At 42.5% G+C, this 13,110-nt stretch overlaps 1 protein-coding gene and 1 long non-coding RNA gene across 4 annotated transcripts in view; both read left to right on the top strand.

Annotated features, from left to right (window-relative positions):
• Nucleotides 1-12,458, top strand: part of LOC128581440 (uncharacterized) — a 44,276-nt gene extending 31,818 nt beyond the window's left edge. Inside the window, exons 2-4 of one of the 3 annotated variants that reach the window (XR_008378838.1) lie at nt 781-899; nt 4,907-5,125; nt 11,711-12,458. This is a non-coding gene — a long non-coding RNA (uncharacterized LOC128581440). Of the gene's footprint in view, nt 1-780; nt 900-4,752; nt 5,126-11,710 lie in introns of all 3 variants that reach the window. The other 2 variants (XR_008378837.1, XR_008378836.1) reach the window with 2 other exon arrangements.
• Nucleotides 7,078-8,329, top strand: LOC128581439 (L-lactate dehydrogenase B chain). The gene has a single exon (XM_053584271.1). The coding sequence runs from the start codon at nt 7,128-7,130 to the stop codon at nt 8,130-8,132; it is 1,005 nt and encodes a 334-aa protein (XP_053440246.1). The 5' UTR covers nt 7,078-7,127; the 3' UTR covers nt 8,133-8,329.
• Nucleotides 12,459-13,110: the final 652 nt, after the last annotated feature.

Raw genomic sequence — 13,110 nt, 5'->3', positions numbered from 1 at the left:
GAAAGCATTTGTCCCTCTGTACACAAAGCCAGCATTAAGGTGAAATGATTGAACTTTCATTATTGCTGCACTTTTCTGTAACAGTGATACCCATCAAACAGTCCATCACTTCAGCCAAACATGACTTCAAAGAATTCCAGAGAGATTATTCCATATTTGACCCAAAGGGGTATTCTGAAGAGTCTTCTGAACCATTAGGTGGGGGAGAAAGACATGAATTTTCATGGTTTTACTACAGAGTGTTCTTTGCTATATTATTTTAGAAAACTTTTAAATAAAATACTTATAAGTGTTCATGATGGGAAATTCTGAATGTGAGGACCAGCTAAATACCACCCTTTAGCTCATTAACTGATGATAAGGCTACTAAAATTGCTGTTTTCTTTTTCTCTTAAAGTTGTGTTTCCATTTTCAATATAAAAGTATGCTAGAAATTGTGAAAAACAGGAAAAGAAGAAAAAAATCATAATTATACAACCTTAGCTAGGTTTTTTTTTTCTCTGAGTAATAGTTTTCTTTCACATGGTGGCAATCAAACTGTGTATACAAATTTAATATCCTGATACTTTCACCTGCTATTGTCACAAGGATTTGGGGGATTACAAGTTTTCTCTTCAAAAATTTTCATTTCTGAACAACACCCTACTATCATATAGTTACATTGTTGCTTATATTAAACTATTCCCCTATGGTTGAGATTTAGTTTGTTTCCAGATTTTATTATTAGAAATATCATTGTGTCAATGTGTCAATAGTACTACTTTTTTTTTTTGGATACAGGGTCTCACTTTGTTACCCAGATGTGACGGCAATTGGCATGATCATAGATCACAGCAACCTCAAAATTCTGGGCTCAAGAGATCCTCTTGCTTCAGCCTCCTGACTGTCTGAGATTACAGGTATGTACCATACGCAGCTAATTTTTCTAGTCTTTGTAGAGATAGGGTGTTACTTTGTTGCTCCGGCTGATCTTAAATGTCTGACCTCAAGTGATCCTCCTGCCTTGGTCTCCGGAAGTGCTGAAATTATAGACAGGAGCCACCACAGTCAGCCTCTAATAACATTTTTAAAAGATCCTGGAAGTGGTATGATTTTGCTATCTCAAATTACTTATATAACTGATACTTATTGAGTACACTGACATATGCAGGATGCTGAGACCTCTGAGTAAGATACAGACCCAGTACTCAGGAGACTGTAGTCCTGTAGGGGTGACAGATACTTATGCGTGCATTTTAATTCACCTTGAGAAGTCCTATGATAGAAAGTGCTAGAATCTAATGTACAGAAATGATTTACAAAATGATAATGATGATGTAGACAGCACATCTGATAAAATCATTTAAATGCTGGTTTCCGTGACCCGCATTTATCAAAAAATAAAATCAACAGAGCAGCAAACATTTTTCCATGGATTATAAAAATCCATGATAACCCATGTGTGTCTAGGCTACACCAGCAAATAGCTGGTGATTATCAAGTCCCTTCTAATCACCAAGACAAAGTTCCTCCTGGAACAGAAATTTCTTCTATAGTGAGGTTTTAATGTCACATCATCCCAGGGCAAATGCTGTCAGACAGAATGACTTGGTTCTTTTGAACAGACATGGATCAGATAGAGAGAGCTCTTTTCAGATAAGAGATAAGTTCAGCTATACTTCTGTTTCTTACAAAAGAAAAAAAAAATAGCCACATAAGTTTGGGAACCAGGACAGAGAAGGGAATTCCAAAATTTTCCATAGGTAGGATTTTTCACATATAATTCCTGATTCCCATCACTGCCTTCAGCAGCCAGGTCCACAGACCTGAACAATGATTAATGTTTAAAAAGGTACAGTGTGTTCTGGTGGATGGCTCTGCTCATTTCCTCTTCCTGACAGCATGCTGTGATCGCAGGACTCAACCAAGGCCTTTTCACTGCATGTGCACACACAAGAAATGGTGCCCAAACCACAATGATATTTCTAATAATAAATGTGGGATTAAATTTGCTTGAAGATAAGGAAGTTGCAGCCTTAAAAAAAAAACAAAAACAGCTCGAATTGGCTTGGACCCCGGCAAGAATAAGTTTACTGTAGTTGGTGGAAATAATGAAAAAATCCTTTCAGCTACCACTGAAACCTGTGTAAGGATTTCAGCCAGGAAATGAAGGAAATGCTGCATTTAATTGAAAATGCAGAAGGATTTAAAGAAGCTGAATACGAATTCTCTGGTGAGAATTTGACCAGGGTGCCACTGGCATGGGCTCATCCTATCTACAGTCATGGAAGAATTGCACAGTCTGCCCATCAAACCCAGACTACAAAGTGCTTTCAGCCCTCCAGCCGTCCTCTTCCTCTTTGTGAATCCCATTTTTCAGTAATCCCTGGAGTGAGGTATCCTGAGAGCCGTCTCAGTGCTTCTACGGACAGTTCCCATAAAGGATATGCCGAATCTCCTTCCTACCAATCCAGCTAGTTCTACTTTTCAACCTTTATTCAAAATTCCAGTTATCTGAGAAGCTTTTCCTGATGACCTTACGGTCATTGCTTCTCATTGCAATCCTTCAGCAGTTGTTTATCGGGTGATTTGCTGACTGGCTGTGTATTTACTTGTGCCTGGCCCTGGGCTTGGTGCTGGGGCTGCACCGATGAGTAAATCCCAGTCACTGCCCTCATGGAGGTCACAGTTCACATACACAAACATCCTAATAAAATGTGATAAGGGCTGATGCGGAAACACAAAGGCATTCATCTTCTGGGGTGTCAGAAGCCTTCCTGGGAAAGCTAATGCTCGAGTTGAGTTTTCTGGGATGAGTTGACTTTGTGTAGGTGAGAGGTGGGGGAGGCGCAGAGGGTGTATGTGGTAGGTGGTGGCCAGGAATGGAAGAGATGGGCCCCGTGTGCCACGTTATGCATGGGTGTCTTAGTAACTTTCCCTCCATGAAAAGTTCTCTGATTGGGGGTTCTTTTTCTACTGTTGACTTAATAAGCTCTTCCAGGGACCATGTTCCATTCTGGCTTCTTCCCCATGAGTCTGTTAATACCCCCCAGTGGTTTCAAAGACTGCTTTTTGCCATCCTGGGAAATGCATTGTCAACCCACTGACCACCTCCTGGCCACTCTGCCCACCAGTGCTAACAAGACCCTGTGCGGTCATGGAGAGATGTGTCAGGCTTTCAATGACAAGCCTTTTATCAGCTGTGGGGATAGGCCCAGTAAGACATACAGTTCCGACCAGCGTAGGCACATGCTAAGTGGAAAAATTATGTAAACCACATGCCCAGAAGTTTCCCATCAAATACCATCTTTCTATTGTTTAATATTCTTAGCCTTTGCTATGATAATTGAAATCTTGCATTCGATAAGCTCTGCATCAGTATTTCTATTAAGACTTCATTGAATCGCTTGAGCCTGAGAGTTTGAAGCTGCTGTGAGCTATGACACCACGGCACGCTACCAAGGATGACAAAGTAAGGCTCTGTCTTAAAAAAAAAAAAAAAAAAAAAAAAAACAACTGGATTATAATAAAATTCACTAAGCAAGTATAGAATGGATTTTCTAACATATAACAGAAAGTAATCACTTTAAAAAATTAAAATCTCAAAATTGATGTGATTGGTGCTTTCTGCTGATGTGGTTGCTACCTCAGAAGTTGCCGGGGCTGCGTGATTCACTGCCCTCTCATGCTGCATCTGACTTTAAAGGTGGGAGGCTGAGTGGTTTGGGAGGCTTTAAGGGATTTGTTGAGTCCTTCTGCTTCACAGTGGGGGGGTCGGGTCCCGCAGACTGGGGTTGAGGGTGGCTGTGTGTGTTATGCCTGGCCTCATATTCGGCCTGCAGGTGAGCAACCTCCCCATTGCAGGGCCACCAAATTGCCACCTTTCACGGATGGTCAAATCCCAATCCCTCCCTGCCACCTGGGGTCACGCGTGGAGGCGGGAGGAGAGGTAAAACAACAACAGGGTAAACTCAAACCCCCCAAAAGACAGGAAAAAAGAAAAGCACCAAGCCGGTTTTACAGGTTCTGTGGTTCCAAAGCTAACATTTCAAGGTTAGGGCCTTAAAGTTATAGAGGAGGCAGCTTTCCACCTGAGCCCTTTTTAATGGAAACAGTCAGGATCCTGCCTGCTTCTAGAAAGAAGAAAGGAAAATCCCAGAACACGAAGCCAGCTGGAGAATTTTGGTCACTGAATGCAAAGCTTTTAGAACTACCAAATAAAATACATGGTCACGTTATTTCCAGTGACCCAGCAGGAGGGCGAAAATCCTATCTGAGAGTGAAAATGAGACTAAGGGGCTATTTTAAATTCCCCGAGTAGAATTTCCAAATCCTGGCGGTATACTAACAAGCAAACGCCCCATGGGTGAGATAGTGAAGTAAAAGCCTTTTCCAAACCCCGGGCTGCATCACGGAGGAGGCAGAAAGGCAAGCAGGATTTCCTTGTTTTGTGAAACGTCACCGCACCCAGGTCAGGGAATCTATTTCAAATACATTAGAAGAGTTTGCATGTGAACCCTTTGTGGAAGGAAATAATATTTCTTCAGTGACTTTTACTCTAAGCCTCTGTGTTCTTATTCATCAATTAGAGATATTAATACTTAACTCGAAAGGCAGTTATAAAGGTGACGTGAAATAAGCTTTCCAAGGCCTCCCACAGTAGACTCCTAAAGGTAATTTGCTTTCTCCTTTACTTCTGCTATTCTGACTCCTTGGCAGTTGCTTAGATAACCAGTTCTGGTATTTCTTTGTTAATTTTTCTTTTCTTGGCAGGATCTGGAAAACGCACCGAAAACAGAAACCTTGTCTGGTGTGCCACAAAGGGCTGGCCCAGCAGGTGGACAGGGGTGCCCAATGGACACTCCTTTCTTACCTGTAAGGAGCTGCTTCACTCTCCTCTGACTCTTCTTCCCTCCCAATCACACAGGGAGGATGACAGGAAATCATAAGATGCCTTTCTACACTTCAGTGGCCTTTGCTTACACTTAAAAAACAACAGTCCAACAGGAATGGAACTAAAAGGGGGAGGGTATTTCTTAACATATGTTGACCAAATGAAGGGACAATGCTTGACTTTCTCAACCAGGACAGCATTACTGGGGAGATGACTCTCTGGATGGCTTCTTAAGTATAATCCTAGCAGAACGTAAGTTCAAAGCTATTATCTATCCATCTATCCACGAGGGCATTTTACAGATAACTCCACAGCTTTGCTCAACATAGCTCGCTGATCTGTTGCAAAATACCATCTTCCTTGCAGCTGCCTTATTGATACCATCAGCCACCAGGCGAGGAATGTCTGGGGAGACTTGAACTGCTATAGATAAATTCTTTACTCAGATGCAGAAGGACCTTCACGATCACCCAGTTTTTCATTTCCCAGATGAGCAAGCTGAAGCCAGAGAAGTTATGATCTGCTCAAGATCACAGACTAGTTAAAGTTGAGCAAGATGGATGAACTCACATCTAATGGCTTCTAGAGCCATCCATTCATTACAAAAATGTTTATTAAATGCCTAACACACGCCTAGCGTGTTGGAGATACAAAGCTGAGTGTGGCGTGGTTTTTACACTCAGGGAGCGTTGATACTAATAAGGGATAAGAGAAAAGTAACAGCGGTGTAGAAGCGCAGGGTGATGGATTTGAAGAATACTGTGGGAGTCAGGACTAGGGTAAGGAGAGGAAGTACCACTTGAAGTCCAAAAGTTAAAGAAACAGCAAAAACTCAATCATCAACATAAGGAATATTATCAAGATAAAGACAGTATTGTCAGTATTACTGGTTTGTCCTTTTGGCTCAGGCTCCAACATAGCTCAGCAAAACTATTGCCATTTTTGTCTTTCACATTTTTTTTTTTTTTTTTTTTGGAGACAAAGTCTCACTTTGTTGGCCCAGGTTAAAGTGCTGTCACATCACAGCTCACAGCAACCTCAAACTTCAGGGCTCAAGCAATCCTCTTGTCTCAACCTCCCAGGTAGCTGAGACTGTAGGCGCACCACAATGTCCAGCTGGTTTTTCTGTTTTTAGCAGAGACAGGATCTCAGTTTTACTCAGGCTGGTTTCAAACTCCTGAGCTCAAACAATCCACCTGCCTTAGCCTCCCAAAGTGCTGGCATTAAAGGCATGAGCCACCATGCCCAGCCAACATTTTAATACTTTGTTCACCATAATTTTTTGCATTTGATTACTTTAAAATAATTCATTAAATTTTTTTAAATCTTGATTACTGAGCTTTTTGATTTTCTCCAAACTTCCCCTAAATTTTACATCTTAGGCAAGGGCCTCACTTTTGTCTCTGGGAAAATCTAACAGAGGCCAAGGTGGGACTGGGAGGAAAAGAAGAGTCTGTCCTTGGGTGGCGCCTGTGGCTCAACGGAGTAGGGTGCCGGCCTTATATGCTGGAGGTGGCAGGTTCAAACCCAGCCCTGGCCAAAAACTGTAAAAAAAAAAAGAAGAGTCTGTCCTGTGTGTTCTAGCACAAGTGCGAAGTTTTAATTCTGGTTCCAGGAGGCCTACAGAGAAGCTCCCTTAATCTATTTTGTGTGTTAATTTTCTTTTCTATTTTTCTTTTTTTTTTTTTGTGGGGCGGCACCTGTGGCTCAAAGGAGTAGGGTGCCAGCCCCATATACCAGAGGTGGCGTGTTCAAACCCAGCCCCAGCCAAAAACTGCAAATTTTTTTTTTTTTTTGTAATGGCTTGCTGTGTTCCTTGTTTAAATGAAAGAATTTCTCAGGTTTAAAACATATTTGAGAAATTCTTACAATAATAAAATAGTAGACCCAAACAGGTAAAGCCCATGGCACACATCATGACATTTGAGCATCAGGCAGGGGGGAGGGGGGAGTAAAGAGATGACCAGACAAGGCAGAAAGGTATAAAGAAGGTGCTAAATTCTGACTGCCCACCAAAGACGTGATGAGCTTCAGGGCTCAGTGGTTTGCTTCCTCCTAACCTTCCTCTGCAGAGCCCTGTCAGCAAACTCTTTCGACAACACGTTTGGTCATTTTACTAGACCAAATGGCTTGCATTCCCCTCTTTGTCTGCGGGAGAGAGGGACTAAAAGGATAATTTTAAAAAATTGACTATCCAGATCTCCTGCGCTCCACTTTCACAGCAGCTAGTGAAACCTTCTCAGTCCTGTGTACAATGGCAACTCTTAAGGAAAAACTCATTGCACCAGTTGCAGAAGAAGAAGCAGCGGTTCCAAACAATAAGATCACTATAGTGGGTGTTGGACAAGTTGGCATGGCATGTGCTATCAGCATTCTGGGAAAGTCCCTGGCTGATGAACTTGCTCTTGTGGATGTTCTGGAAGATAAGCTTAAAGGAGAAATGATGGATCTGCAACATGGGAGCTTGTTTCTTCAGACACCTAAAATTGTGGCAGATAAAGATTACTCTGTGACTGCCAATTCTAAGATCGTGGTGGTAACTGCAGGCGTCCGTCAGCAAGAGGGGGAGAGTCGTCTCAACCTGGTACAGAGAAATGTTAACGTCTTCAAGTTCATTATTCCTCAGATCGTCAAGTACAGTCCTGATTGCATCATAATTGTGGTTTCCAATCCAGTGGACATTCTTACATATGTTACCTGGAAACTAAGTGGATTACCCAAACACCGTGTGATTGGAAGTGGGTGTAACCTGGATTCTGCTAGATTTCGCTATCTTATGGCTGAAAAGCTTGGCATTCATCCCAGCAGCTGCCATGGATGGATTTTGGGAGAACATGGAGACTCAAGTGTGGCTGTGTGGAGCGGAGTAAATGTGGCAGGTGTTTCTCTCCAGGAATTGAATCCAGAAATGGGAACAAACAATGATAGTGAAAATTGGAAGGAAGTCCATAAGATGGTGGTTGAGAGTGCCTATGAAGTCATCAAGCTAAAAGGATATACTAATTGGGCGATTGGATTAAGTGTAGCTGATCTTATTGAATCTATGCTAAAAAATCTGTCCAGGATTCACCCAGTATCAACAATGGTGAAGGGGATGTACGGTATTGAGAATGAAGTCTTCCTGAGCCTTCCGTGTATCCTCAATGCTCGGGGATTAACTAGTGTCATCAACCAGAAACTAAAGGATGAAGAGGTTGCTCAGCTCAAGAAAAGTGCAGATACCCTGTGGGACATCCAAAAGGACCTAAAAGACCTGTGACTCCTGAACTCTAGGCTGTAGGAATTCAAAAACCACAATCTGATTAACCCTGAGCCTTTAGCTTTCATCCAGGTACATGGATCATAGTTTGCTTTTATCTTCCTTAATATGTGAATTTGGGCTTACGGAATCAAAGCCCAGGCTTGATTTAATGCTTGCAAAATGAGCCCTTGAACAAATAAAATTAACTATCTTAGTGTGAAAAAAAAAAAAAAAAAAAAAAAAAAATTGACTATCCATGGGGCGGCGCCTGTGGCTCAACGTGTAGGGCGCCGGTCCCATATGCCGGAGGTGGCGGGTTCAAGCCCAGCCCCGGCCAAAAAAAAAAAAAAAAAAAATTGACTATCCATAATAGAGAGGCAGCTTTTCTTAGACAAAATGCTTCGAAGCAATGCACCCACGGTAGCACCTACTCCACTTTTCAAAGCAATTTTGAAACTCTTTTTTTTTGAAATAACCGTTAGAGCTGTCATCGTGCAGCACACAAAAACATGCAACAACAACAATGAACTCCGGGCAGCACCTGTGGCTCAGTTGGTAAGGCGCCAGCCCCATATACCGAGGGTGGCGGGTTCAAACCCGGCCCCGCCGAACTGCAACAAAAAAATAGCCGGGCGTTGTGGCGGGCGCCTGTAGTCCCAGCTACTTGGGAGGCTGAGGCAGGAGAATCGCTTAAGCCCAGGAGTTGGAGGTTGCTGTGAGCTGTGTGATGCCATGGTACTCTACCGAGGGCCATAAAGTGAAACTCTGTCTCTACAAAAACAAACAAACAATAATGAACTCCATGCAGCAGGGCACCGCCAGGTGTCGGCACGGACACAGCTGTGAGACACTGATGTATCAAGGTTGTGAAACCTCATGGAGTTGTCCGTTCACTGCTGCCAATGTAATGCATGATGACAGGGCGGCGCCTGTGGCTCAAAGGGGAAGGGCACTGGTCCCATATGCCGGAGGTGGCGGGTTCAAACCCAGCCCTGGCCAAAAATCACACACACACACACACACAAAATAAATAAATAAATAAAATAAAATCTAAAAAAAATAAAAATAAAAATAAAAAAAAATGCATGATGACAAGTTGCAAACTTAACTGTCAGATGTTGTTTGATGACAGCTCTGATGGTCATTCCAGAAGAGTTCCAAAATTGCTTTGAAGGGTAGACTAGGTGCTGGTTTCCCAGAAGGAGTACTTCGAAGGTGACCATAGTGGTATTCAGTACTGAGGTATGTAGCACTTTTTCTAGGAGGAGTTCCCAAGGTCAATTGTCAGACCTTCACACATAGATATTGGAAGCTATTGACCATACATTTATAAGAAAATGTTCCCATGTTTGTTTAAAAGAAAAGTTAGCCAGGTGCAGTGGCTTACACCTGTAATCCTAGCACTCTGGGAGGCAGAGGTGGGCGGATGGCTTGAGCTCATGAGTTCGAGACCAGCCTGAGCAAGAGTGAGACCCTGTCTCTAAAAATAGCTGGGTGTTGTGTTGGGTGCCTGTAGTCCCGGCTACTTGGGAGACTGAGGCAAGAGGATCACTTGAGCCCAATGGTTTGAGGCTGCTGTGAGCTATGATCCCACAGCACTCAACCCTAGGGCAAGTCAGAGTCCGACTCTGTCTCAAAAAAAAAAAAAAGTATTTGCATATCTAGATTTCTGTCTACATGTTTAAGATTGGTAATCCTTATCAGGATGGATTATGGCTCACTCATTCTGTTGACTGTATTTTCTGATTTTTCTGTAATAAACAATGAGAAATTGGTGATGAGGGAGCAACAGCTGAAAACCTGCTCACTGTTTCTGTGCTGTGTGGCTCCCTTAGGTATTTTGTGACCCTTCAGATGCCCTGCAGCCTGCTTCGTGTACTCTCAGCCTGCTCTGAGCTTCCTAAACTGCGCGAACCCTGGTAATGCCATGTGCTGATCACCATCAGCCCTACCACTACCACTAAAATTCTCCCAAATAAAAATAATGGGATATTTTATTCCTGTGATTATTTATTTTAAACTACGTTAATATAAGTAGTTTGCATGTGTTGACACTATCTAATCAACCACTCAAGGGGGGGATCAATTATCAAATGAAGCAACCTCCCGAATCTAAATCAGTTTCTTACAGTTGGTGAGTTAAGGCATGTGGAGTATGCTTCACGCGTGTGTGACACCAAACCTGAGGGCAGGCCGTTAGCATAAAGAAATGTTAGCAATAAGCTGTGAGTCAGAGGTGGTAAGACAGGACCCTGCAGGGGCAGGGACCCAGCAGCCCACGCCCACTCCCGTCTGGAGTGTCTCAGCCCTGGGTCTCTCCATACCTTTCAGGAGCATCTGGCTTGATTCACCTACAATGTAGCCTATATAAACCTGCTGTGAATATGTGTACACGTCTGCTTCTGACTACCCTTTCCCGCGAGATGCTGGTTGGCATACACAGCAGCAGAGAGGGAGCTGTCCAGAGCCAAAACAAGCACTTGTTCCTGCCTGCTAACACGTGCTGCTGTGTTTGGCCTATTTGTTCTGAGACTTGCTTGGATTGTGACACACGAACTGGTTTGGATCAAGTAACAGCTGCTGGCCTGTTAAATAGGAAACTCCCAAAATGTACCAGAAAAACCTCATAACTGTCTGTTGACTAGATTGATTTAGGCCATTTGCTACAAATAAAAACAATACTATTCTTTGATATGTATAATGGATATTGTCTCAGTAGTGTATAAAAAGGATATGAAATCAAAATATTTAGGCTAGGGGAGGTGGCGCACACCTGTAATCCTAGCACTCTGGGAGGCCGAGGCAGATGGATTGCCTGAGCTCACAGGTTTGAGAGCAGCCTGAGCCAGAGCGAGACCTTGTCTCTAAAAAAAGCCAAGCGTTGTGGCGGGAGGCTGAGGCAAGAGAGTTGCTTGAGCCCAAGACTTTGAGTTTGCTGGGAGATATGAGGCTGACAAAGTGAGACTGTCTCAAAAAAACGTCAAAATATTTAGAGAGTTTTGCTACTTTTATGGGTCTGTCATATGTCCTTGTAGTTTTAAAAATACTCTGTGTATGACATAGCATTAAACAACCCTCAGCCATCCCTCTAGAGTCACTGCTGCATGGAGATTCTGGTGCTGCCTCTCACACAGGGCTACTGAGTATTCATTAGGAGGACACCTGCCTTATTTCCACACTGTCACTGCCTTGGAAATGGCTTCTCCAGAATTTGAATTTCTGGCCCCAAATTGGCCTTTCTCTGATCTATTTGCAACATATGCATTAGTAATGTTTGGATTACACTGGATAACTCTGGAGGTTAAAGCTGATTCACACAAATGGATATCTGAGTAAGCAGTAGAAACATGACCTAGAATAATCCCATGAGTTGATACTGCATAAACATGTTTTATAATCTGTTTAACAGCAAACTTGATACTTCCTGAACGTGTCTGCCATAGCACACCTTTTTCTGTGAGAAGAGAGAAAAAAATAATATTTTCCTTCCCATTCATAGTCAAGGAAATTATTAAACTGAGAAAATCCGGTGGTGCTCAGTTAGACACTTTCTCGTGCTTTTCTTTTCACCCTGTGTGTTTTCTCTTCTTGCACAGGGCTGGAGTGAAAGCAACGCTCATACGTGCAGTGGCGATATTTATCCTCAGATTTATTACTTTAAATACACTTGCCTGGCTCTGAACAGAGATCAAAGCGAACGGCACCAATAATGGGACAAATTGACAATGTGTGTCCTCTGATTTGACGCACTGAGAGGAACACAGCACCATCTGTGATCTCCCTGGTCAGTCGTAAGGAAACATCATCCAAACCCAAATTGAGGGGATTCTGCAGAATAACTGGCTTGACATGTTCAAAAATATTGAGGTAATGAAAGACAAGAAAAGTTTAAAGAATCATTCCAGAATGAAGAAGGCCGAAGAGACAGAAGTAAATGTAGCATGCGATCCTGGACTGGATTCCAAAACAGGACCAACATGTATTGGAGCAACAGGTGAATGGGAATGGGCCGGGTTGATTAGACGGCGATATGAGATGATGATACTCTGCCCTTGTCAATTTCCTGCGTTTGAAAGGTAAATTGTGGTTAAGTGGGAGAACGTCTTTGTCTTTTAGGGAATTCACAGTGACATTGCTTCTTGGACTGTGGTGTCGTGTCTCCGACTTTCAGGAAGCGTCTCCAATTTGTTTCAGGAACACAGATCGATAATGGAGAGATCGATACTGATGAAGCGGAAGTGACAATCTGTCAGCAATTGAACCTGAGCAAAGAGCACAAGGCAATTCTTTGCATCATTATTTTATCTTTTCTGTAAATTCGAAATTATTTCCAAATAAAAAGTTTTTAAAAAACTATCAAGTTACATCTCGGAGTGACTCACTGGGTTACATGCCATTATTATTAAAATGAGAATGCTCACTGTCTTTATAATACAAATGGTAAGAACAGTATCTATGTATCTGTGGGTAGCATACAGATAAACAATTTATCTGTAAAATCTTTGTGTATTTTACATATGCATATGTATATAATTAGTCTGGGATCCTGCAGACCTGCTGAATTACAATATGTGTGAACTCCTAGACGCTCCAGAGGTGATTGTGGTCCACAGTCAGCGTGGTAAGCCAGTCTCTGAAAAAGAACTCTCCGTTCCTAGGTAGGTCTGGGAAGAAGGAAATTCTACTTCCTGGGCTTGGTTTTCTCTTACTCATCAAGTCCTGTGCTCCCCATCTTCTCTCTCTTGCTATTTGACACACTGAGGTGTAAATACCTGATAATAACTGGGTGTAGATTCCCCAACTATGTTCCTCAACGCTAAGGTGCTCCCAGAAAATAAATGAATACAAAAGCGGACAACCTTTCAAGTTCTTGGGCTAAATCAGAACATGATGCTTGATGCTTCCTGCATGATGCTTCCTCCCTTGAAGCTCCTTCCTGGAAATTTATAATATGCATTAATTTATAAATGGCTTTAAAGTAGCCTGCTTCATTTTG

The sequence above is a fragment of the Nycticebus coucang genome, chromosome 3 (assembly GCF_027406575.1).
Source record: "Nycticebus coucang isolate mNycCou1 chromosome 3, mNycCou1.pri, whole genome shotgun sequence".
NCBI classification, from domain to species: domain Eukaryota; kingdom Metazoa; phylum Chordata; class Mammalia; order Primates; family Lorisidae; genus Nycticebus; species Nycticebus coucang.
Note: the sequence above shows the minus strand (reverse complement) of the source record. Positions and strands in the feature narration are given on the sequence as shown.

What these genes read in the sequence shown, in the direction of transcription:
- LOC128581439 (XM_053584271.1), top strand. Translation starts at nt 7,128, where the DNA reads ATGGCAACTCTTAAGGAAAAACTCATTGCACCAGTTGCAGAAGAAGAA.